Source organism: Thamnophis sirtalis, unplaced genomic scaffold, assembly GCF_051295495.1.
Source record: "Thamnophis sirtalis isolate CommonGarterSnake01/CBP01778 unplaced genomic scaffold, rThaSir2_p1.2 scaffold_5, whole genome shotgun sequence".
NCBI classification, from domain to species: Eukaryota; Metazoa; Chordata; class Lepidosauria; order Squamata; family Natricidae; genus Thamnophis; species Thamnophis sirtalis.
In genome coordinates, this window is record NW_028261385.1 from 23519454 (window position 1) to 23545903 (window position 26450).

The 26450-nt window shown below is 40.8% G+C and overlaps 1 protein-coding gene across 1 annotated transcript in view; it reads left to right on the top strand.

Annotated features, from left to right (window-relative positions):
• The first annotated feature begins 997 nt into the window (after positions 1 to 997).
• Positions 998 to 26450, top strand: part of C7 (complement C7) — a 45771-nt gene continuing 20318 nt past the window's right edge. Inside the window, exons 1-9 of the mRNA XM_087715456.1 lie at positions 998 to 1118; positions 1414 to 1469; positions 5335 to 5407; positions 7906 to 8047; positions 9052 to 9202; positions 14716 to 14854; positions 16303 to 16437; positions 21958 to 22201; positions 25634 to 25747. Coding sequence (XP_087571582.1) covers positions 1113 to 1118; positions 1414 to 1469; positions 5335 to 5407; positions 7906 to 8047; positions 9052 to 9202; positions 14716 to 14854; positions 16303 to 16437; positions 21958 to 22201; positions 25634 to 25747 — 1060 coding nt within the window. The 5' untranslated portion in view covers positions 998 to 1112. The remainder of the gene's footprint in view (positions 1119 to 1413; positions 1470 to 5334; positions 5408 to 7905; positions 8048 to 9051; positions 9203 to 14715; positions 14855 to 16302; positions 16438 to 21957; positions 22202 to 25633; positions 25748 to 26450) is intronic.

Genomic DNA, 26450 nt, shown 5'->3' on the forward strand with positions numbered 1-26450 from the left:
CCATCTGCCAGCCAATGTCAGCTGGCGACCCCCCGGGGGAGAGCCTTCTCTGTTGCAGCTCCGGCCCTCTGGAACGAGCTCCCTGTCAAGATCCGGACCCTTGCTACCCTCCCGGCCTTCTGCAAAGCCACCAAGTCCTGGCTGTTCCAGCAGGCCGGGGGGGGGGGGTCTGAGAAACATCTACCTCCACGGAAACTGTGAATGTTGGGTTGTTTTTAATATGTTGTCTTTGTCTAGTTTCCCCCTTCCCTTGTCTTTTGTGAGCCGCTCGGAGTCCTCTGGGAGTGGGCGGCATACAAGACAAATAAATAAATAAATAAATAAATAAATAAATAAATAAATAAATAAATAAATAAATAAATAAATAAATAAATAAATAAATAAATAAATAAATAAATAAATAAATAAATAAATAAATAAATAAATAAATAAATAAATAAATAAATAAATAAATACTTCCAAATTTCAACTGGCCATAATTGAATAAAAATAATTGCTTTTTTAAAGGGAGCTCAGTTTTCATGCAGTGGTTCCTGAATTGAAATCCTGGCATTTTGAGTAGCGTTGGCACTTCTGGTTAAAAGGAAGTGGAGGCAGAAAGATTGTCAGCCAAGCCTTTTAGTGACTCGTGACCATTCAAAATAAATGGCATAAACTTTGATTAGAGCTATTTGACTTGGACTTCCAAACTCTGGACCTCCACTAGATGGCAGCAGTCATCTGGATTTTAGCAGACCAGATCTGTTTGCCTGGCTTTGATAGATTTGACAACAGCTTCCTAAATTATGTTTTTTTGTCTAAATATTCTAAATATTTCTCCATAACTCATGCCAGGCCTTTGCAGTATATGGAACAAATTTATCAACTAAATTTGAATACTTTCAGAAATTTGAGAACAATTTGTCCCTGGAGATTATGAGTTAGTGTTAGCATTCCATGGTGTTGCTTAGAGTTTATCTTATGAAAGAAAAAGCAAAGCAACTGGGCAGAGAATCAGTTTCCAGATAACTGGACTGACAAGTGGCCCGCCTAGTTCTGAAGTGCAGTCTCTTCTCAAAGGAAGGTTTTTCCTCTCCTAGTTGCTGGGTGGGAAAGGCAGACTTCCTCTAATCATGAAGGTAAGAAAGTCATTGTGTCAATTTCTATAAATCTATAAAAGCAGAGTTCATTGTCTAAGCAGAAAAGGAGAACATGGGTTCACAACTCCAGAAAGACAGGTTGTGTTGGGGTGGGAGAGAATGGATGGCAGTACCTGGAATATATATTTTGTTTGTTTGTTTGTTTGTTAAGCAGTATTGTCAGCAAAGCGTCTTTCAGCAGAGCTTTTCTTCATTATTGTATTGGGAAATTAGGTTAAAAAGTAGTTCTAAGCTTCATGCCTTTAGTAATGCCTTCTTCCTCTTCTCTCTTTAGGTTCTAACCATTTTGATTCTCTTAGAAATTACAGGCTGCTTTCCTGTTTTTTCAAGGTAAGTAGAACATGTCTTAAAAATAAATTTGAATGTGTCTTAAGCAAAAATGGGATGTGCAAAGAAGTTCTTCATCATATTCTCAAAAATGAGAGATGCGGTCCTGTGCTTAGGTTGAAGCTAACCACAGCCTTTTCTAAAACATTTCATTTCTCCTGGTTTTTTCTTTCTTTCTCCACCTCACTTGCCCCACCCCAGTGTGTATATAAGGAAATATATCTAGTTTTCTCATTTTATCTTCAGAACAAAAGTGTGAGCTGGGTTCAGATGAAAGGTGAACCAAAGTTTTCCAGTTAACTTCGTAAGGAATTTGGACCCGGGAAATCACAGTCTTACATCACTATGAGAACTGCTAAACCCTGATTGTTTTCTCTTTTTCCATCAGCACTACTTACTGACTTAATTCCCAGTTAGAAAAGAGATTTTGCCACTACCCAAGAACAAGAGAAGCTAGTTTGTTCAGTTTACAGACTTAGGATTTATGAAAACCATTTTTTTTCCTCGGTTGCCAGTTTATTTTATTTTAGCTGAGTGGTGGAGGAAACAACTTTCATGATAAAAGTGTGGGAGTTTTTCCAAAGTAGTTACTCTGTAATTGTCTGTAATTCCTCTGTTAAGATGTTGAATGCTGGAGATGGTGTGTGTGTGTAATCTGAAGCATACAAAATATTTTCACAGTCCTTTCTCAGCTATTTGCTCAATGTTATGAAATTATTAAATTGCCATTTCCCATGTGATTTCTGGTGCAAAACAATCAGTTTCAATTTTTAGCACTTTTTAGAAGTCTCTCCAGAAATAAAGAAGCATTCAGATGTATTTGGATTGCAATCTCAGAATTCCCTGTTACAATAGTTTCAGGCATGATGATGAGGATTTTGAGTAGCAGTTCTAACATCAGAAGAACACTAAGGAGGAGATGACAGCTTCAAGGAGCAAGGACCAAATTAGATAAACATGAGTGAACTGTATTTGGAGAACTGAATGCTTCCACACATTACTTTACTTATTCACTCTCATTCACAAAATTTTATGGAGGTACAATCATTCTGTATTCTGCTTGTAAGTTTCCTATGTTTTCAGCAATGCAAGATTAGCTTCTGGCTGCAACTCTTTAAAGCAGCTACATTCTTCCTGGGGGGAAATGTGTATGTTTTAAAGAGCTGCAGAAAGGGGTGCCTGCTTCAAGCTATTCCTTTGGTATTGAGTTACTTTTGATTTCAGTAGTCTTTTAATAACCAAATAACTAGACAGATTACTTCCACAAAATTCAAAATAATATGTGTAAAAACTATAACAAGGGAAGGAAACTAAAAAAGAAAATAAATACATAGGCATAAGTAAATGTCTACATATATGAAATAGCTATACAATGCATCTCCATTTTGAAAAAGTATGATCCAATTGTGTTTATTTCAAGTAATTTTAAAAATAATCCCCTGGATCTAAAAAGTGAGCCACCAGCAATACTAACATAATCTACATTTTAAAAAATGACCTTTTTTGGTGTTTTACTGTCTTTTTTTTTTAAGGATTGGGAATCCCTGGCATATTCAACTAATTGTATGTGGTCCTTGGTACTCTCTATTTCTGGTTGTTTTCTTGCAGATGTTTCATTACCACCCTAGATTACAACATCAGTGCTAAAAGGAAGTGGGATTTTCTCTCATTTTATATACCAGTGTCTTGCCCCATCAATGTTGGTGGATATGATCTAGGTTGAGGGTGTCAAACTCAATTTCATTGAGGTGTGTGCATCAGTTGACCGCGGGAGGGAGCGGGGGGGCAGCTCAGCATTACTTGTGTCGGGGGTATGTGTAGTAGCCCGAGCACTCTACCAGCAAAAATGGGCTCCCAACCTCTGTTTTTGGCAGTGACCGCCTCCTGCAACCCTCTACCAGCGAAAACAGAGCTCCATTTTTTCTGGAAGAAGCACTGTGGGTCAGTCCTTCACTGTTTCCAGATCTAAGCACCCCACAGGCCAGATCTGGATCCCAGGCCTTGAGTTTGACACCTCTGGTCTAGGGGATTTCCTCATTAGGTTGCAGTTTATTGTTAGCTTCTTTGTTTGAGTTGGTAGAGTATTGTTTTGTCCTTGAGTGTTAATCTCTGCTTATCTGGGTGAGGAAATGTTTTGATCTTTTGTTTCCTTTTTGGCTATTTGATTGTCTCTTTTGAATGGCATTGGTATGTAGGTATAGATGTAGACGCCAAATCAAAAAAACACTAGAGAACTTCCTGGAAGTCTGCCATTCAGACAAATTGGCCATCAACAAGCACATAGACATAAGCAACATCTACATGCCATTTAAAAGAGATACGTAATATATATATAAATATAATAAAAACATTATTTTTAAAACTTAGCAAATATATATGATTAAGTGGTTGTGGTTGTGTATTTATTACACACATACAATATCAGACATTCTTGACTAAGAAATGTTTTCATGTTTGATAGGAAAAAAAAATAAAGGTAAAGAAAGATAAAGGTTTCCCCTGTCCAGTTGTGTCCCATTCTAAGGCCAGTGCTCATCTGTTTCTTAGCCAGCATTGTCCAAAGACATTTTTGTGATCATGTGGCCAGCATAACTATACACCAAGGCATAAAGCCCTTCATGGTATTGGGCCTGGGTTCTTGAGAGACCGCCTGCTGCCAATTACCTCCCAAAGACCCGTCAGATCACACAGGGTCGGCCTCCTCCGGGTTCCGTCCACCAGCCAATGCCATCTGGTTACTACCCGGGGGAGGGCCTTCTCTGTAGCAGCTCCGGCCCTTTGGAATGAACTCCCCGCGGAGATCCGGACCCTCACCTCTCTCCAGGCCTTCCGGAAATCCGTCAAAACCTGGCTATGCTGGCAGGCCTGGGGTTGATGAGTTCCCCTCCCCTCTCGACTGGTATGGCTGTGTGATTTTCGTGTATTTTAATTATGTGTACTGTTGTTTATGTTCCCTTTCCCCTTTGAGTTGTTCGCCGCCCTGAGTCCCTCCTGGAGAAGGGCGGCATACAAATAAACCAAAACTAAACTAAACTAAACTAAATTCTTATCTTCCCACCAAAGTGGTACCTATTTATCTACTCATATTTGATGGGCAATTCAAAATAATATCCAATCACCCTAAAAATCACCCTTAAAAGGTTTAATCACCCCACTTCAATCCTCATTATGCCATTTATATTGCTAAACAGCCTGGAGGAGCAAATCAGGAAAAAAATGAGTATCTTTTGATGCTTCCAATTCAAAGTCTCAAACTGTAGAGCCATAGCAAGATTTTAATATAACGAATGATTTTACAGAACTGAACTACTACCACTTATCTGCAATAAGTGAGAGAAAGCCTAAGTGATACACATCTTCTATCTCCAAATTGCATTATGTCTGTAGTGAGAGGGGAAAAAAATCATCTTGGCTTTTTCCATTCATGGTCTCAAAAACTGATTCAGCACTGCATTATGGCGGATTTTTAGAAAATGAAGATTGTTCCTATATAATTAACCTTGTAAATAGGACGAATCATCTTAAGGTTTTATTGTTTTTTACTGTTTTATTCCAAATTCTTAGGAATAATTCTATAGCATGGTCACCATATTTATTTGACTGACCTTTTCAGACTTCCAGATCTTATATAGATACGTTGGAAATATCTAGAAAATAATAGTCAAATCTCAAGTTAAAGCTAGAAATAGCTAAGAGCTACTGGCAACAACTTTGCAGTTTTTCAATCAGAAGGTTTTTTCCCCCAAAACAGGACTGATTCTGGAACCTTTTCAATGAAAAATCAAACTCTGTTACTGTGGTAGATCTCTTCCCTCAATGCTGCAATAACTGACAATATTTTTCTTTCTCCATACATAACATCCAATAGAATTGATCCTGTCCACTGCAGATGGAATCCATATGGTCCTTGGTCAGATTGTGATGGCTGTACTAAAACACAAGTATAGTATTGTAAATACTTTCTGCATAACTAATTGTTTGGTCCTTTCTCCAAAACCATGAGCTGATTTATCTTTCTGGATTCTTAAAAGATTTCAGACAGGTAGTCTTCTATTTGCAACCACAATTGAGGCCAGAATTTCTGTTGCTAAGTGAGACATTTGTTGCATCTGCCTCATTTTACGACCTTTCTTGCCACAGTTGTTAAGTGAATCACTGCAGTTGTTCAGTTAGTCACACCATTCTTATGTGAATCTGGCTTCTCCATGGACTCTGCTTGTTGGAAGGTAGCATAAGCTGTGACCCCAGGACACAGCAAACTGTCATAAATATGAGCCAGTTGCCAAGCATCTGAATTTTGATCATGTGATCCTGGGGATGCTGCAATGGCCATAAGTGTGGAAAACGGTCATAAGTCACTTTTTTGAATCGTCACTAAACAAACAATTGTAAGTCAAAGACTACCTGTGCTGGAGATGCTAGGTAAAAGTAAAGATAAAGGTTCCGCTCGCACATGTGTGCTAGTTGTTCTCGACTCTAGGAGGCAATGCTCATCTCCGTTTCAAAGCCGAAGAGCCAGTGCTGTCCGAAGACGTCTCCGTGGTAATGTGGCCGCCATGACTAAACACCGAAGGCACACAGAACCTTCGGTGTTTAGTGGTTTCTATTTTCCTACTTGCAGTTTTACATGCTTTCGAACTGCTAGTTTGGCAGAATAGCAATAGCAATAGCAATAGCAGTTAGACTTATATACCGCTTCATAGGGCTTTCAGCCCTCTCTAAGCGGTTTACAGAGTCAGCATATTGCCCCCAACAATCTGGGTCCTCATTTTACCCACCTCGGAAGGATGGAAGGCTGAGTCAACCCTGAGCTGGTGAGATTTGAACAGCTGAACTGCAGAACTGCAGTCAGCTGAAGTAGCCTGCAGTGCTGCATTTAACCACTGCGCCACCTCGGCTCTCCCAGAAGCTGGGACAAGTAACGGGAGCTCACTCCGTTATATCGCACTAGGGATTTGAACTGCTGAACTGCCGACCATCTGATCGACAAACTCAGTGTCTTAGCCACTGAGCCACTGCGTTCCTGGAGATGCTAAACCAGCCCTTAATAGTAGGGTATGAAAGATTATTTAGCACTTGCCAGTTAAAACTAGTGTTGAAGTTTTCATTTCAGTGTACTATCCAAAAAGTAAAAAAAAGGAAACTAACGTATAGCTATGCTATATGATAATATGCAACTTTAAAAACTTTATCTGCTTACAGCACTTCCCTCCATGAGTTTGCATTTCTTTTTTAGTATTCCCTTTTCACAAACAAGTGCTGGCAATAAGTTGTCTTTGTTAATTGCAACAATATAAATATAGTACTTCTCCTGAGCATAACCAGAAGTCATACTTTAGAGAGTTGTCCTAGTAGCATCTTTGTGTTGCTCTAAGTCCAACATTATATTCATTACATTACATAGGAGTAAACCATTTTACTCATATTTGTGGGGCTGCCACAAAGTGGAAGGGGTCAACTTATTTTCCAAAGCACCAGAAGGCAAGACAAGAAACAATGGATGGAAGCTAATTAACGAGCGAAGCAACCTGGAATTAAGGAGAAACTTCCTAACCGTGAGAACAATTAACCAGTGGAACAGAAGTTGCCTCCAGAAGTTGTGAATGCCCCAACACTGGAAGGTTTTAAGAAGATGTCGGATAACCATTTGTCTGAAACGGTATAGGGTTTCCTGCCTAGACAGGGGGTTGGACTAGAAAACCTCCAAGGTCCCTTCCAACTCTGCTATTGTATAATAGTAGCCAAGAGTCTCTTGTACATAGACCATATACAAAACGGAGGCAAGCAAGATGTTTTCTCTGGATTTGTTTTCTACATTTTTCTTTTTTCTCTCACCAAAAGGACTTATTCAAAAACAAGAGAGGGAGGGAAGGAAGGGAGAAAGGGAAGAAAGGAGGGAAGGAAGAAAGGAAAAAAATCCAAAATTCTAAAAAGGAAGGGTGGAAGAAAGAAATAAAGGATAAGTGATCTGCCAATGCCCAGAATGTCTATGGAGAGTCTCAGTCATCCAGGTCATAGTTGTTCCAAAGGTGCTTTTTCAAGAGGTAACTGGACCGTCTGGTTTTTCTTTAAAGACTTTTTACTTCTCATCCAAGAAGCTTCTTCAACTCTGACTGGATGATGTGGAATGGAAGGATTTGTATTCCTTGCAGACAGCTGGTCATTTGCATTCTTTAAGTGAGTTGTTGAAACCACCTGGAGGTTTATCTGTGTCCTCAGATATAAATCCTTCCATTCCTCACCATCAAGTCAGAACTGAAGAAGCTTCTTGGATGAAATATCTTCAAAGAAAAACCAGAAAGTCCAGTTGAAAAGGCACCTTTGGGACTTATACTCAGAACTTACCAACCATCAGCATGCATCCTGATGAATTATGCCCAGATAATGTTCTCACTGAAAACACTCTTTTTCAATCCTAAATTAAAGTGTTTTGGTTTAGATTCACAGGCGGACTGTAGCAGTTTATGCACAGTTTGGGGGAAATCCATGCTCAGGAAATTCATTTGAAACTCGTGCATGTGTTCCCACAAGAGGTTGCCCAACAGAAGAAGGATGTGGTGATCGTTTCAGATGTTCTTCAGGTATATGGCTTCAAAAGTCTAAGTGACTGGGTGATTGTATCAAGCACCGGGGAAATCAGGAGATTTGGGCAGTTCAAATCAGTATAAAGATTTATTGCAAGCATAAGCTCGCCACAAAAATCTGAGCTACTAACTGGAAAAGCAAATTGGCAAATAGGAATAAGAGTCACAGGCAAGGTGGGCTGGACTTGGCTCTCTTGCAGGCTTTCAGGAACTCATCACTTATGAAATGTTTGACCTCGGGCTCAGCCTCTTATAGTTTGTTCTGTAGTGACAGCAAATGGAAATAGGTAGGTGACAGTAGAAATAATTACCATATTTTTTGGAGTATAAGATGCACCTTTATCCCTCAAAAAAGAGGGAGAAAATCTGGGTGCATTTTATACACTGAATACAGCATTTTTTGCCTCCTGAAACCCCTCCCTCTTCACCAAAATGGCTGTGCATAGCCTTTAGGAGACTTATAGAGTGCTCCTGGGGATTGGGAAGGGCAGTTTTTTTGCTCAATTTTGTCCCCACCCCCCCGACCCCAGGAGTACTCTACAAGCTTCCTAAAGGCTATTCATGCCCTTTTTTTGAAAAAGAAATGGGCCTTTTATCATGAAAAAGAGGCCGTTTTTGGGAGGTCTGCAGAGTGCAAAAACTTTTTTTAAAATTTACCTCTTCAAAATCTTGGTGCGTCTTATACTCCAGTGCGTCTTATACTTTGACAAATATGGTATCTAATAGAATTACTTTTTAGGTTTGTTTGTTAGATTATGTTGAAGGAACCATTGGATAAGACCCAATGTAAAATACCAGAGCAAGATATCAAACAACACTCTGTTTTTATGAATCACTTATCTACAGCTATACTGTAGAAATTGTGGTCGAAACAGAATTAAATGCTACCAGATTAGGAAGAGTTATTTACACCTTGACAAAGAGGTCAATTTGTGCATCGTTTTTGGTTTTCCCTATCAAAGTATCTTCCCTATCAATATTGTCTATCTTTATGGTAATAGGACAATGCATTCGCAAATCACTGTTGTGCAATGGAGATCAAGATTGCCTGGAAGGTGGCTCTGATGAAGATAGATGTGAAGAAGTCAAGAAAATATGTGATGAGAAGCCTCCACTTAGAGCACCTCCTAATGTAGAATTAACAGGAAGAGGGTAATTTGCTCTTATAGTGCTTATGAATGAAAAAAAAGTTATAATTTTAATTTATCAATCCCTTGTTCAGGAATTCTGGGCAGCATGTTTAATAATTACTGTATTATGTATAATAACCAATTTTGTACAATGACAATAAAGGCTATATATATATACCGTATTTTGGGAGTATAAGACGCACCTTTTTCCCTCAAAAGAGAGGCTGAAAATCTGGGTGCGTCTAATACACTAAATACAACATTTTTTGTCTGCCAAAACCCTGCCCCTTCACCAAAATGGCCATGCATAGCCTTTAGGAGGCTTCCAGAGTGCTCCTGGGGGCTGGGGAGGCAAAAATGAGTGAAAAATGATCCATTTCTTGCTCATCTTTGCCATCCCCAGCCCCCAGGAGCACCCTATAAGACTCCTAAAGGCTATGAATGCCCCTTATTTGACAAAAAATGTGCTCGTTTTTGCGAAAAATGGGCCATTTTGGGGAGGTCTGCAGAGTGCAAAAACTTTTTTTAATTTGCCTCTTCAAAACCTTGGTGTGTCTTATGCTCTGAAAAATAGGGGTATATTAATTATTACAATTAATCGTGACCACCTTAATTCTTCCAACCAACACTTATTTGGCCTCTCCCTGTGCCTATGTTGCTTGGTTTAGTAAAGAGTTCTTGGAGATGAAGTACCAGAAGAGACATCTGGAGCACCATTGGAGGAAGGTTCAGATCAAATTTGATTGGAACGGTTGGAGCCCCTTTTGGTTTTTGACATGTGTTGTTGACCAGATTTGACTTTCTTCCCTGTTATATGCTTTAGGGATGGTAGAACATTGTGTTTTTTTAATGCTGTAAGCAATTAGAGTTGTATAAATTGAATGAAATCAATAATATATATTTTCCTGTGTTGAGAATGGGTAGCATGCTAAACGCTGAAGTCAATGCATATCATTTTGCCTAAGCCTGAAGAATCTTTCTGAGATGCAATTTTAGCAAGGAGTTCTCTGCCCAGTTGCTGGGTGGGCATGGCCATGGTGGTCGTGGCCTAGTCAGCCTCCTGCATCATGTTGGGGGGGGGGTTGCCCTCCCCAGACTCCAGAGGCTTTTCTTGAGCCTCTGGGAGGGTGAAAATGGCCTCCCTAGGCCCAGGACGCACTCTTCCTGAACTTCTGATAGGCCTGTTTTTTGTCCCTCTGAGCCTCCATGCATGAACAAGATTGGTATATATACACCAATATATATATTGGTATATATAGATTGGTTATATATATATATATATATGTGTGTGTGTGTGTGTGTGTGTGTGTGTGTGTGTGTGTGTGTGTATGTGTATATATATATATATATATATATATATATATATATATATATATATATATATATATATATATATATATGTAGGTCTCTAGTATATGTGTGTGTGTGTGTGTGTGTGTATGTATGTATGTATGTGTATATGTATATGTATGTATGTATATATGTATGTATATATGTGTATGTGTGTGTATGTTTGTGTGTGTGTGTGTGTATTTTTACTGTTGCCTTTGTATAATATATATATGTGTGTGTGTGTGTGTGTGTGTGTTTTATTTGTGCTGATAAATAAATAAAGGGAGACTAGTATAGATCTATTTCAAGCTATTTAGCTCTCATCAGCTAGCCATACCCTTACTGGGATTTGAACCTGGGCTATATTACATACTAGGCAGACATCTTAGCCATTAGGCCACAGGCTCTTATCCATTATTATATATATATAGGGTTTCTGTCGTGATGGTCTCTTGTGACGAGCCAATAGACAGAGAATGGAAGCAGTTAGCTTCCTCCCATAATTGGGGCATACCAGGGGTTGTGACACTAAACACATATCTACTTCCCTGGCTCAGCTGATAAGGAGGAGGACCTTGTGGCTTAGTGGTTAACACATCTGCCTAAGATGTAATACAGCACAGGTTCGAATCCCAGTAAGGGTATGGCTAGCTGATGAGAGCTAAATAGCTTGAAATAGATCTATACTAGTCTCCCTTTATTTATTTACAACACAAATGTAACAAAGGCAACAGTAAAAATATTGGGTTTCTGTCATGATGGTCTCTTGTGACGAGCCAATAAACAGAGAATGGAAGCAGTTAGCTTCCTCCCATAATTGGGGCATACCAGGGGTTGTGACACTAAATACATACCTACTTCCCTGGCTCAGCTGATAAGGAGGAGGACCTTGTGGCTTAGTGGTTAACACATCTGCCTAAGATGTAATGCAGCACAGGTTCGAATCCCAGTAAGGGTATGGCTAGCTGATGAGAGCTAAATAGCTTGAAATAGATCGTGATGGTCTCTTGTGACGAGCCAATAGACAGAATGGAAGCAGTTAGCTTCCTCCCATAATTGGGGCATACCAGTGGTTGTGACACTAAATACATACATACATACATACATACATACATACATACATACATACATACATACATACATACATACCAGGGACGTGCAGTCATTAGAGGCAAGGGAGGCGGAGCCTCCCCAGTCTCCTGAGAGAAAGGAAAGAGTTTTAATTTTTTTTTTAATGAATTAAAGCCAGGATAGTTGCTACCAGATTTCAAGTCACAGTGGATTGGTGTCTGCTCTCAGTGTTAACTAGGAGGAGGCGAGAGAACTCGGGGCCTCTTTTGCTTAAGGAATTTTTCGCCTTTTAAAAGTTAAGGTGGAGTTAAAAAGCAAAAGATTTAATATGCAAAAGAGGCACTGATTCTCCCGCCTCCTGATCTGGGAGCAGCGAATCATGTCTTGCATTTGAGCGACTGCGCAAGTGCAAGGGTGATTCTGGAGAGGTTTTTCTTTCACTAGCCGCCATTTCTTCTGCAGCCAGCCCAGCACCGAGAGGGGAGGACAAGGGGGAGGAGGAGGAGAAGAGCGGTGAGCCCTTGTGGCTGGCTGGGGAGGGACTCACTGTTCTCCTCCCAGCCAGCCAGCCACTCACCCCCACCCGACCTGCTCCCTGCCTGGCCGGCCAGCCAGCACAAAGACTCACCGCTCTTCTCCTCCCAGCCAGCCAGCCACCCAACCTGCTCCCAAGAATGTCAACGGGGACAGAGGAGGCGGGTGGCGAGGCGGCAGAGCGCGGCAGCGGCGAGAAGCAACACCCCCGTCGCTGTGTCCGACAGGCATCTCGCATTTATGTCCATCATAAACTAGAGACGCCTGTCTGACACAGCGGTGGGGACGTTGCTTCTCGCCGCTGCCGCGCTCTTGCCTCACCAACGGTATCCCTCACCGCACGTCACTGATACATACATACATACACACATACACACACACACACACATACACCAATATATATATTACCAATCTACAGGGCGGGGCATAACCTTTTCCTAGGGGGTCACAGCAAGATCGACAGCAGTTTACAACTTCCGCGACACCTCATTTTAAAGCCCATAAAAAACTGAATTGAATGAGCTATTAAATGTTAAATTTGCTTTAAGAATGGCTGGAAAATTCGATTCGGAAGAACAAAGGATCATTGACAGAATAAAATGCATTGCCTTTCGAGAGGCTCGCGATGCTGGAGCGACGTTTATCAATCGAAAATGGATTGCAAACAAATTGAAACGTCATCCGGATTGGGTTACTGATAATTGGAACAAAACAGCCCAAGAATGTTTCACAAAATTTGGAGAAGGGCGTCCTCTGCAACTGTCCCAAGAAAGCAAAGCCATCATTGCAACTGGCAGTCGCAAACAACGAAAAGGAAACCGAAAAGTGGCCCAAGAAATCCTTCAAATTCGTGGAAAACGAGTTGATCAAAGGACAATCAGCCGATATCGAGAACGAGAAGGTTTGAAGCCATTCCACGTCATTTGCAAACCATTGAAAACTCAAACACACGTTCAAGATCGGCTTTGGTTGTGCGATTGGTTGTCTAAATGGACCGAGGAAGATTTTCTTCATTTGGCGCCATCTGACGAATTCTTCGTTTATGCCATTCGAAAACCGAATTTCCAGAACGATCGAATTTGGGCTAAAGACGTCGACGACATCGCCAAACATGAACGATATCGACAAATCGTTCGCAATCCGATTTGCATCGGGATTTTCGTCATTTTCACAGCCAAGAAACTGCATTGGGTTTTGAAGGATAAAGGGGAATCCTGGGATGGCAGTTATTTCCGTGAGAAAATTTTATTGGAGAATGTCATTCCATTTCTCAGTGATCCAGACAATGTCTTGGTGGTTGGTGAGGCTGTCTTTCTTCATGACAAAGCTCCTTGCATGCGTGCAAATGCGACTCAGCAATTGTTAAAGGAAAACAATGTCGAATTTTGGGGCAATGACGTCTGGCCGGGAAATTCGCCAGATCTCAATCCGGCAGAGAACATTGGGGCCATAATTAAGGATGAAGTGGAAGCTCTGATGATTCAGGAGCAAGGTCAAAATCGATATTCGGTTGAAACTTTGAGAATGAATTTGGAAACTGTGTTGAAAAATCTGGAAAATCGAACGGAACTGTTTGAAGATTTGTTGTGTTCTTATCCACCTCGTTTGAATGCTGTTCGAAGGGCTAATGGTGGTCATACTGACTATTAAATCGTGTCAATAAACTCAGTTTTTGATGGGCTTTCGAATGGTGTATGAATTATTTGTGTTGTTATTACAAGTGTTGCTGTGACCCCCTAGGAAAAGGTTATGCCCCGCCCTGTATATATACTCTGTGTGTGTGTGTGTGTGTGTGTGTGTGTGTGTGTGTGTGTGTTTATACCAATCTTGTTCACGCTGGATGCCTACCATTTGCATGATTTTAATTCTCAGAATTCTTTTTAACAGATTTAAGGGAATTAATTGAGAATATTTAAAAGGCATCTAGATTGGGGAAGGCTGTTATGGGTCCTATAAGAAGGAAGAGAACCAATAAAAATACCATCTGAAATGCTTGGGCCTTTTATTCTTTGCTAGATTGACACATCGTATAGAGGAATAATGGGATCACACTTGGTTTTGGTTGTTTGGCATATACAGCATGTTGTATGAACTCAGTTAATTGGGGATTATTCAACAAACCATGGTTAAGTGTGTTTTTTGCACAAGTAGAGATATTCATAAATACTGCTTTTCTCCAGTCTCTTGGCTTGTTGGTGTGATTGGTACTTCAGCACAAAAACTAGGATATTACTTCAAAGCCTATAAATTATATGCTTTATGCATTGCCATGGCCTTGTGGATGGCTTCACTTGAATGAAAAGATGAGAGGAGATTGGCCATTGTTATGTTAATTTTGGGATTAAAATGTAGTTTATCAAAGACAGTTGCCATAGAGATTAAAATATTTTAGTATTATAAAATACAGAGAGCAATTCCGTTCCTCTTTATGTAGCATCCTGTTTGTTATATGCTATCATCTTTGTGGGCTTTCAGAACTTCATTATGGCTTTCTTGTTCTGTCCATAATTTAACTGTAGATGTACCAACAATTTGTTTCCAGAGCTCACATTCCAGATTCTGCACTTATAATTATGTTTTGACTTTATTTGCCTGCAGCTTTAATGCCCTTACTGGGGAAATGAGAAGTGGGGTCATTGACACTAAGAGCTATGGTGGCCAATGTCGGAAGGTCTTCAGTGGTGACCGGAGAGAATATTATCGGCTGAGTGAAAATGTCCTTGCCTATACCTTTGAGGTGTGATTAATTTTATTTTCCTCTTGGCATTGTTGGAAGAAATATCCATCTGGTTCAGTTCCAATCCGGGAGAAAGGCACTGCAGACAAAATGGAGGCTGGAGGCTGATTGGAAAGAGGATCTATTTAATGATGAAGCAGAACCACATGGGTTCTGGGCAACTGACCACATGGAATTGAGAGGGGGGGGGGTTATACATTCCCTTGAGCTTCCTGTTCCTGTGCAAGAACATGTATTCTATTGGCTGTTGTCTAACTCCCATGGGGCCATGTAGGGGTTACGTAGGGGTCACAGGTGGCTGTTTACAGAGGTGGATTGCTAACGGTTCACATTGGTATGGGCGAACCGGTAGTGATATGTTGGCCTGGGTCGCAGAATCGGAAGCAACCCAGGCTGGCCATGCCTATGAACCGGTTCCCTGGTTGCTGCTGGTGTTGCCGGCATGGTTTTTAGTTGTTTTTTAAGGACAGGCAACTGTGCATGTGCACGGAGTGAACCGAGAGTAACACCGGCAGCAACCCACCCCTGGCTGTAGAGGTTGAACTGAGCTGCCAGGTTTGGTTAAAGTTTGGGCTGCTAAGATGATGCAGTGAAGTGGCTTGTGTTCTGAAAGGATGTTGGGCAATTCCTATTATGGATTAATGGCTTTGCCCTGGTTTGGATCTTGAGTGAGGACTAATCCTATCACTCTGCCTTTGTTCAGATTTTGCTGCATGGATTACCAAATCTGCATTTCTAAAAGCTGCCCCAGCTCAGTTTCTGTCTCCCTTAAGATTTTTTTTATTTCTCTTTTAGGGAAAATAATTTATTCTACCTTTTTAATAGTCCTCAAAATATTTGATTATTGGGGGGAGGGATTTGGCTTCCCACAGCATATTTCTAATCTATCCATGACCAGACGTGAAAAGATATCACAGCTGACATTAGAGATATTGTGTTAGGACTACCTAGTGCTGCTACTTACAGAATGATAAACAGCTAATCCAATCTCTTCCTACCAACAGTTACTAATACCATTAGTAAGAATAGGAATCCCCCCCTCCAATAGCTGTTTCTTGTTTTCATTGGTTACTTTCTTTAACCCAACATCTCACCACTTGTATTATTACCTTTAGGCACCATCTGGGTTGCTCATCTGGCAGCTGTCATAAAAAAATATAGGAGGAAATGTGCCTTTATTGACTAAAGTTAATAGGTGTTACTCCAATCCAGTAACTACCAGATGTATTGAATTAATAGCTCCCAATATTTCCAGACAGGTTGCTTCTTTGTTATTTGGCAACCTTGCTGGGAATTCTAGGAGCACCTGTAGTAGCATTTATATCAACAGTATTTCATCTTGACAAAAGCTGCATTATGGAGGCAATCTATGTTCATTTTAAGAGTCAGAATGTGACTGTATTGTTTTTAATAAGTCATCAAATATCTCTCCCCCCCCCTTTGTACAGGTGAAAATTGAGAATGAATTCAATACTGAATTTTACAACAGTACCTGGTCCTATATGAAAGAGACAGAGGGCCGTTACACTGATAATTATGGCCATCACAACACCGACACAAATTATGCAAGAGACAAGTCAGAGGTACGTATTGCTTTGCTTTTTTCCTTCTCTAAGTGACAGAAAGGTGAAGCAGACATATCTTTTAGAGCAGGGGTATCAAACTCAAGGCCCGGGGGCCAGATCCGTCCCACGGGGTGCTTAGATCTGGTGTGTGAGGCTTCCCTGGAAACAGCAAAAAACTGACTGTTCTAGAATCCCTTATATTCAAGTTCTTCCTGAGTCAACATAGATACCTAGAAATTTCACACAGACAAGAAAGCTGAGTAACAGGGAAGGATAGTGTTGTGGCCCGCCAACAACCAGCAGAGCTGGTAGCAGAGTCAGACAGTGAGGAGATTGGGGAGGAACATTGGCAGTCCTGGGGGTTGAGGAAAGCTCAGATGAGGGCTCTGCATCAGAGTCAGAGAGGGAGTTGGACAGCAGTGAGGCAGAAGAACAGCTGGAGCCTGTTCCCAGGGTGCACATGTGCAGAGCTGCCAAAAGACAAGTATAACTAAGAAAGCAGGGTCGACTTAGGAGTAAAGCCACACCTTGGAGGTGATTGGCCCCTCCCATAGGAAACAAAAGAGGAATGGGCTTTTGCAGGAAACAATTCATCCATTTGGTCGTGTCAAGTTCAAGTGGAAAGTTATGTTTGTAACTGTAACAGACTCTGTGCCAGTGACATGCGGTGAGGTTTATGGCTGGTGAGACACTGACACAGTGGTGGGTTTCAAATTTTTTTAGACTTGTGGACTTCAACTCCCAGAATTCCACAGCCAGGCATGCTCAGTTCCGATTTAAAGCGACAGCATTTGTTTTTCTCCTTTGCGAAAAAGTTTCTTTCATTCTTTTTCTTCTCCCTCCCGCTCCCTCCTCCCTCTCTCCCTCCCTCCCTCCCCCCTCTCTCAAATAGACACATGCACACAGAGAAGTTGGATTGGACTATCTCTCCTACCCCCTTCCCTCTCTCACTCACTCTCTCTCAAACAAACACAAAAATAGAAGTTGGATTGGATATATTTTCCAATGGCTTGAAAATAGCTCCTCTGCCATACCCCCCCATTCCCCTGCTGCCTTCCTCAAACACCTTGCAAATGCAGCCTGCTGTCTGAGTGGGAAATGCCTGAAACACAATGAAGCCCACCCACCCACTCACCTCCTGGTTGCAGCCTGGGGTGAGAGAAGAGGCAGAGAAGCCAGAGGGGAGCCGATCCGAGCCTTTGATTGCAGGCGGAGCCACGTTGCCTTTTCAAACTTCTAATCAGTGAAGCTGGGTTGATATAGTTTTATCCAGCTCTGTGTGTGTGTTTGTGTGTGTGTGTGTGTTTGAAAAGGCAACGTGGCTCTGCCTGCAATCAAACTACACTTGGGGAGGGATCTACACTTGAGGATGAAGTTTGAATTCCTTCCCCTCCCTCCGACCCACACATATCTTTTCCAGCGGTTTCAGAGAGGATTTCAACTCTGTTCTTGCCTGCCATCATGAAAAGAAAAAAAAAAGTAAAATGAAAAAGGCAAGAGCTGAGGTCAGGCTAAGCTAGTTGCTCCCAGAGTCACCGTGGATGACTCTGCTTAATTGTTTAAAAAAGCCTCTTAAAAAGCGCCCTCTACAGGAGGAGGCAGGAGAACAATGTGCCTCACCTACGTCAGGAATTTTTAGCTTTTAACCCTTGCTTAACTCTGCTCAAGTGATTATAAAATGGCTAAAGTCAGACTAGATGAGGCACGTCGTTCTCCTGCCGCCTCCCGTAGAGGGCACTTTTTAAGAGGCTTTTTTAGACAGTTAAGCACTAAGCAGAGTCATCCACGGTGACTCTGGCAGCAACTAGCTCAGCCTGACCTCAGCTCTTGCCTTTTTCCTTTTACATTTTTTCTTTCTTTTCATGATGACAGTGATGAGGCTCTGCCTCTCCTGCCTTCCCTGACTGCACGTCCCTGCCCTGTGCCAAGTTTGGCCTTGCCTTGCATTTGGAAACTAGTTATTTGGCAGCTTGCCAAATGAGATAAGGTTCATATTTGATAAACATTCTTCTGAAAGACTGTTTGCTAAGCCTTGCGGACTGTGAATGAAAGGAATACACAGTCATGTACCTAAAAGGCATTTGGGCAGGACCAAGACTCTGCTTCTTGCTGTTTAAGGAAGCTTGGGTCAGAACAGATAGCTTCTTGTATGGCTCAAAGGCAGTTAATTGTCTCCTAGTAGGCTAGACAATTGTTACTTTTCAGATACAGACAGTTCTCATTTCGCTACTGTCTTGTTTAACATTTTTTTGCAATTATAATGGTGAGTAAGGAGTAATTTTATATAGCGATGCTCACATTTATGACCTTCACAGATCTATAAAGCAAAAGAAAGCTGAAGTAAGATTGTAAGTAGAGTTGTGGTTTCGCTTAGCAACTGCTTAGTGTAGTGACTGAGTTGCCGATCCCAATTGTGATTGCTAAATGAGGGCTACCTGCAATATTTGTGGTGTGTGTTACTGTGTTGAGGAAGGCAACTCAGAAAAAGTTGCAAGGGGACATAAGAACTCCACACTCAAAATCAGAGATGTCCATAGGAAAATCATGGTGACTGGTGTGTGAGCGTGAAATCACACTCCACCTGTTTTACTCTGCAGTACACATATTACAAAAAAAAAAGTGTAATGTGTGGATCTTCAACTGAGGAATCACAGCTATCATACTGACTTTTTAAGACCTTCCATTCAGGTGCACTTGCTTGAAAACCTGCAGTTTTGAGCTTACTAAACATTAATTACTATATTTTTGGAGTATAAGATGCACCTTTTTACCTCTAAAAAGAGGGTGAAAATCTGTGTGTGTCTTATACATTGAATACAGCATTTTTGGCCTCCCGAAACCACATTCCCTTTGCAAAAAGGGCCATGGATAGCCTTTAGGAGGTTTCCAGAGTGCTCCTGGGGGCTGGGGAGGGCAGAATGAGCTAAAAATTAGCCCCAGCCTTAGGAGCACTCTATAAGCCTCCTAAAGGCTATGCATACTCTTTCTTTCTTTCTTTCTTTCTTTCTTTCTTTCTTTCTTTCTTTCTTTCTTTCTTTCTTTCTTTCTTTCTTTCTTTCTTTCTTTCTTTCTTTTTACAAAAATCAGGTTTGTTTTTGCAGGGGGGCATTTGCCCAGGTTCGCCTGGTACGCCAGTTGCGGCCCTACCTGAATCGGGAGGCCCTCACAACAGTCACTCGAGCCCTTGTGATCTCCATGCTGGAATACTGCAATGTGCTCTACATGGGGCTGCCCTTGAAGAGCATCCGGCGACTTCAGCTAGTCCAGAATGCGGCCGCGCGAGTGATCGTGGGCGCACCACGGTTCGCCCACATAACACCGATCCTCCGTGAGCTGCGCTGGCTACCTGTTGATCTCCGGGTGCGCTTCAAGGTGCTACTCACCATTCATAAAGCCCTCCATGGTAGTGGATCTGACTATTTGAGAGACCGCCTTCTGCCAATTACCTCCCTTCGTCCCATCAGATCGCATAGAGTAGGCCTCCTCCGAATTCCATCCGCCAGTCAGTGCCGACTGGCGACTACGCGGAGGAGAGCCTTCTCAGTTGCAGCTCCGACGCTTTGGAACGATCTCCCCATGGAGATTCGCACCTTCACCACCGTCCAGACCTTCCGCACAGCACTCAAGATCTGGCTATCCCGTCAGGCCTGGGGATAAGACCCTAACCTCGCCCCACCCGAATGCTGAATGAATGTTGTGTTTTACTGGTTTATTTTTTTATTTTTTTATTCACACGTTTTTTTTCTTGTGTTTTGTCTTGCACCCCCTTCCTATTTATTGTAAGCCGCCCTGAGTCCCCTCAGGGAAAAGGGCGGCCTATAAATGTCATTAAAAATGAAAATGAAATGAAATGAAATGAAAAAACAGGCCATTTTGGGGAGGTTTGCAGAGTGCAAAAACTTTTTTTTTAATTTGCCTCTTCAAAATCTTGGTGCTTCTTATACTTCAATGCGTCTTATACTCTGAAAAATACAGTACTTGAAAAAGAAACATACCAATTCTTCTTCTATCTAGCATATTCCGTAGGTGCTGGGTCTGCTTTTTGATCATTGAATATCACTTTCCACGGTCAGCTGTGTCTCCAGGGTGCAGGCCCATGACTTCTATATCTTTGTTGACATCTCTGTTTTGGATGCCTGCAAGGTCACCGGCCATTGACTTCTAGTTGATAGGCAGTTGTGACCATGGTGGAAGGTGCTGCTCTTTGGACATGTCCATACCAGCGGAGTTGGTCTTTTCTCAACTTCTTCTATAATTGGTGCCACACCAAAATGTTGTCTAATGGTGTCATTTGTAATGTGGTCAAGAAGGAAGATATCTAATATCCAATGGAGCATTTGCATTTTCATGGCACGGAGATAGCTTTCGGTCCCTGGCATTCAGTGCCATACAGTTCAACAGGGTGAATGGTTGTCTTGTAAATCTTAGATTTAAGACAGGTTGGCATTCGCCTGTCACATCACACACCAGTGAGTTCTCACCAATGCATCCAGGCTGCATTCGCCCTTGATCACAGCTCACCACTGATGTCACCATTGCCTTAGAGATGGGATCCCAGATACCGAAAAATGTCCACCTTCTTTAGGTTTTCCCCACTGATCTGAAATGTTCCAGGGGTGGTAACAATCTTGATGAACTCAGTTTTCTTGATGTTGAGGATGAGTCCAAAATGGTTGAGGCGATCATGTTTGAACTTGCTGCTGTAGAAATATACTAAGTATGTTTAATAAAAGCTAAAAAGATTTTCCCAAACTGTACTCTTATCGCTTTAACAATAACATACAATATAGCAACAACTGACATCAAACCAAGAGTGTGAACTTTTGGTATTAATCACTGAAAGATCAGGTAGAGAGAAAGGAAATCAGATGCGAGGAATGAGAAGGAAAGGGGGGGCAGGGCAGGGCAGAGGAGAGGAGAGATCTATTTTAAGCCATTGATAGGCTGAGGTGAGTATTATATGACTAAACTGAGACAAATGCAGATATTTGCCTGTAAACTTCAAAGTTCTATGTACAAGACCCTGTTTGTATATTTCTGAATACCACTTGCTGGGTAGGGGGTTCTGATAATTGATTTTGAAGAGTGAAGGTTGGAATAATGACCCAAGTATGGTACATACAATGGATAACGTTAAAGCAAAGGTTCCCCTCGCACATATGTGCTAGTCGTTCCCGACTTAGTGCTCATCTTGTTTCAAAGCTGAAGAGCCAGCGCTGCTGGAAGATGACTTCGTGATCATGTGGCCAGCATGACTAAATGCCGAAGGCACATGGAATGCTGTTCCCTTCCCACCAAAGGTGGTTCCTATTTTCTCTAGTTGCATTTTTACATACTTTCGAACTGCTAGGTTGGCAGAAGCTGGGACAAGTCACGGGAGCTCACTCCATTATGTGGTGCTAAGGATTCGAACCGCCGAACTGCTGGCCTTTCTGATTGACAAGCTCAGTGTTTAACCACTGAGCCTTCTGGTTTCCATGTCCAGCCTCTCGTTATGCTTGTGAAATGAGTTGCCTGATTTATGTCTTATCTTTCCAGAGTAACTATCTTATGGTGATTGAAAATTCAGTGGAAGTTGCACAATTCCTCAATAATCAACCCACGTTTTTAAACCTGGCGGAGCCCTTCTGGAAAGAGCTTTCTAGACTGCCCTCCTTCTATGAATATAATGCATATCACCGACTAATTGAACTTTATGGAACACATTACCTGCATTCTGGATCTTTGGGAGGATATTACAAAGCCATTTTTCATGTCTCTAAAAATAGTGCTAGCTCAAGAGGTAATGTTTAATGTAGTCATTTGCCAAGACCAAGGATTTATGAGTGAAATGTTTTTTTGTTTTTGAATGTGGTTTTGGATTCTTACTTGTTTGGTTCAGGTTTCTTTTACCCGTCAATCAGATGAAAAACATCATTTTAGGTCTTGAATTTCACTCTTTTATTGGGAGTGTAAGGTAGGAAGAGCTTTTAGAGGTGGTTACACATATTAGTATAATTTCGAAACTCTCTTTATGTTCTACTGCACAGCTCTATGCCAAATCCCCAAAAATTGCACAATTGTGTTTTAACGTTCTGCCTAAATCATGCCATATATTAGATTCATTGTTTCTGCTATTTGCAAACAGAGAAAAATAATCTTTTTTAAAGTATATCTCTGTGAATGGATTACATAAATTAATAATATATTATCTAGCTTGACTAAACTTGTTTAAAATTGAAAATCCAGTTTGTTAAAGCTTGTCTTCATAAGATCATCTGTTTCAGCTATAAATAAGGTCTGCAAAAAAAAATTTTTTGAGAGCTGTTTTGGTTATTCCATGTAATCTTTATGTTTTTTTGGTACGCTGAATCTGAAAACGACCTACATTTTGTCATAGGACATCATGTTTCCTGAAAATTTAGATAACTATGTTAAATAAGGCAATACCTCAAAATAAATGAAAATAGACTTATAAAATTAAAGTTTTATTACAAGATTTTCATGAAAATCCTTTTTTGAACTGAAATGAGCTCACCTACACACACTAAACTCGATTCTTCTTCCTTGTGAGGCTCCTCTTGGTGCATTTATGCTTGTGAGTAGCATCTGGAATATCTCTCTGAAGCATCCAACAGTAGTCTGCCATCATTATAATGCTCCATTTTCCCTGGTATCTCCTTTCCATTTCTTTAACATTTTGGTTGAATCATTCACCTTGTTCCTCACTCACAGCTCCCAAATTTTCAGGAAAGTAGTCAAGGTGGGACTGGAGGAAATGCACTTTCAAACTCACCAGGCAATCTAAAGCTTAAAATGCTGTCAGCATTCTTCCGATGATCTTTTTGTAGTGATGATCTTTGTTATTGCCTAAAAAATTCTGTACAACTTCTTTAAATGCAATCCACCCTTCTTTTTGAGGATCCATCATGGTATTGACAAACTCTTGATCAACTATAAGCCTTCTAATATCTGGTCCAACAAACAGACCTTCCTTCAATTTTGCCTCCAACAGGCATGGAAACTTGATGACCAAGTATTTGAAGCATTCTCCATCTCTCGGAAGTGATTTTATGAATTGCTTCATCAATCCCAATTTTATGTGGAGAGATGGTAGAAGAACTTTATGGGAAGGTACCAAAGTTTCTCGGAAGACATTTTTTTCACCGACTGTTAGCACCCTCGGCTGCCAACTCTTCGTGATCCAGTGATTTTGTCAATCTCGACTGTCCCATAGACACAGAAAACAAGAGTATTTGGTATACCCAGCTTGTTGCCCGAGCAGTATGCACAAGACCTTCAAGTCCCCACACACTTGCCAACCATGGTCTTCATATTTAAGTTTACGAAGAACCAATTCCGAGTTCTCGTAGGTTTCCTTCAAGTGTACAGAATGACCTACAGGTATGGAAGTGTAAAAACCGTTGTGGAGTAAAACTGCTTTGAGACTTCTTTTTGAAGAATCTATAAAAAGATGCCATTGCTCTGAATCATACTAGATTTTAAATTGACCCATCAGACTTCATCATTGATGCAATAAACCAACTTGTCTTCCTGGGTGAAGTAAGGAATGAACTCCTTTTCATGATATCTGAACCATGAAGATGACACTCCTGGCAACAATAAATTCCTGCTTTTCAGCCTTGATCCGAGTAACTCAGCAGCATCTTTGAGAAGATTCAAGTCTCTTATCAAATAATTCATCTCTTCCTGAGAAAACAATTTTGGTCTTGTATCATCTTCAAAGTCAGAACTTGATTCATCATCTGGTTCAGGTATGACTTCACCTTCATTGGAGCTAGGTATCGCTTCCAAGGTAGCACTGGTATATCTGTGCCATGAGGGATGGGATGAATTGCTGAGTGAAGATTGGGGTATGAAATGGAATGCTTCCATTTGGAATTAAACCCTTTCACATTGCATGAACAAAAGTAACAGTCATCACTATGGTTCTTTTGCTCTTGCCATACCATAGGAATCCCATAACGGAAAGATTTTTTCTTACCTTTGAACCAATTTCGGAGGTCCTCAACACATCATTTGCATACTTTATGAGGTGCCCCAACTTTATCTTGATCTCCAATTTTTAGTCCAAAGTATGCAAAGTACACTTTTTTCACAAAGTCTGTAATATTCTGCTGTTGTTTCAACACTATATATTCACCACAGATGAAACAGAAACTGTCTGGTGAATTAATTCACTTTTGCGGAGCCATAGCATAACGGTTGAGCTAACATGAATTGCTATGAAAAAGTGTGAACAGTCTAGAACCAAGAACCTGATGATGATTCGTGCACAAGTGTGGCATGCAGGAGAGAGCAGCTCTGTGTCTGTACACGAGACATCACAGTACTGGCCACGCCCCCTGCACTGACCGGAGATGCTGCTATCTGCCCAGTGTCTCCCTCCCACTGGGATTCTTCAGGAAAGATTAACCCCTTCTACCATTAGAAGCATAGACTTAAAACTTGCTTAGCTTATGTATATATTGCTGACCATCAGATTTACAGTGCTATATTTTTTTTACATGACTTGGACAAACCCTTTAAGGTTTTTTTGGCATTTTATATCTTAAATGCACTTATGTGAATTAATTAATAGTAATCTGGACTTTAAATTTGGTTAAAAACCCATAATATAAAAAAAATACCCAAAATTAAAAAAAATGATAAATTTGAAGACAATTTTGCATGTTGTGGCAAATCATGACGTCTAGGAGTTTTTTCAATATTTTATTTGTTTTCAGCACACCAAAATACATGGAAATTAGATGAAAATAATCAAACGGCTTTTTAGTTGCAGACCTGTGATATAATGTGAACCTCCAGTATGTTGTATAGTTGTGAAGGCAGGGCTATTTCTGGAATGGCCTCCAGTATGAAACTAAGTCTTGCTAGTTTCATTTAGCATTATGAATACTGAAGCATTTCTTAAAACCATTTTAGTCCTTACTAAAATTCATGGCACTATTTGGTTTATTAGATTTCCTTTTCCATCCACGGTTTGCTTTTATGAATTGTTGAGTTACATAAATTATATTTGTTATCAAGATAAATATTTAAAATGGGTGGTTGTGATTGGTTTCTACATAAAAGTAGAATCAATAAATATACTTGTTCTGTTTAAATAGTAGGGTTATCTTGGGGCCTATAACTGCAAAAGCTATGGATCAACCTGAAAGATGAATCCACTTTCATGCAATGAAACCTCTCTAATGCTTATCTGCTCCTTTAGGGTTCAGTCTAACGGATATGCATAATTGCAAAACTTCTGGGTACAATTTTTTCTTTGTAAAGAAGAAGAAAGTGGAATGTGAAGCTCTCAATGAACTGATAAAACAATCTTCAGGTAAGGCACTGCAGGTATTTTCCCAGGAAGATATGAGAATGTTCACTGTCAGCATTCCATGTTGATGGACTGAATATTTTGTTAAAGGACTTTGAATAATAGCAATAGCAATAGCAATAGCAGTAGACTTATATACCGCTTCATAGGCCTTTCAGGCCTCTCTAAGTGGTTTACAGAGAGTCAGCATATTGCCCCCAACAATCTGGGTCCTCATTTTACCCACCTCGGAAGGATGGAAGGCTGAGTCAACCCTGAGCCGGTGAGATTTGAACCGCTGACCTGCTGATCTAGCAGTAGCCTGCAGTGCTGCATTTAACCACTGCGCCACCTTGGCTCGGATGATTCTAGAAATATTAAACTCATATATTATTGGAAAAGGACAATTCAGCTCACTTGAACATGGTGCATTTCTTTCAAGGTAGAAATGCTGTGAGAAAATAAGAATCATTTTACCTACAAAATGCCTATCTAGAAAGTAACAGCGGCCCTCTGCTGCTCTTCCAAGCTATTGTACCTTAAGAAAGGCTGGGTTACTCTAAAAACTTGGAATTCTGTGTTTAAAATAAGGATACAGTTGTTTTAAGCTCTGCATTTTTATAAAATATAAACCTCTTAAGAGCACTTGTGATTTACCATGTTTATTAACCAGGCCAGGGGTGGGTTTCTGCCAGTGGTGGGTTCTGGATCCTGTTCCAACCAGTAC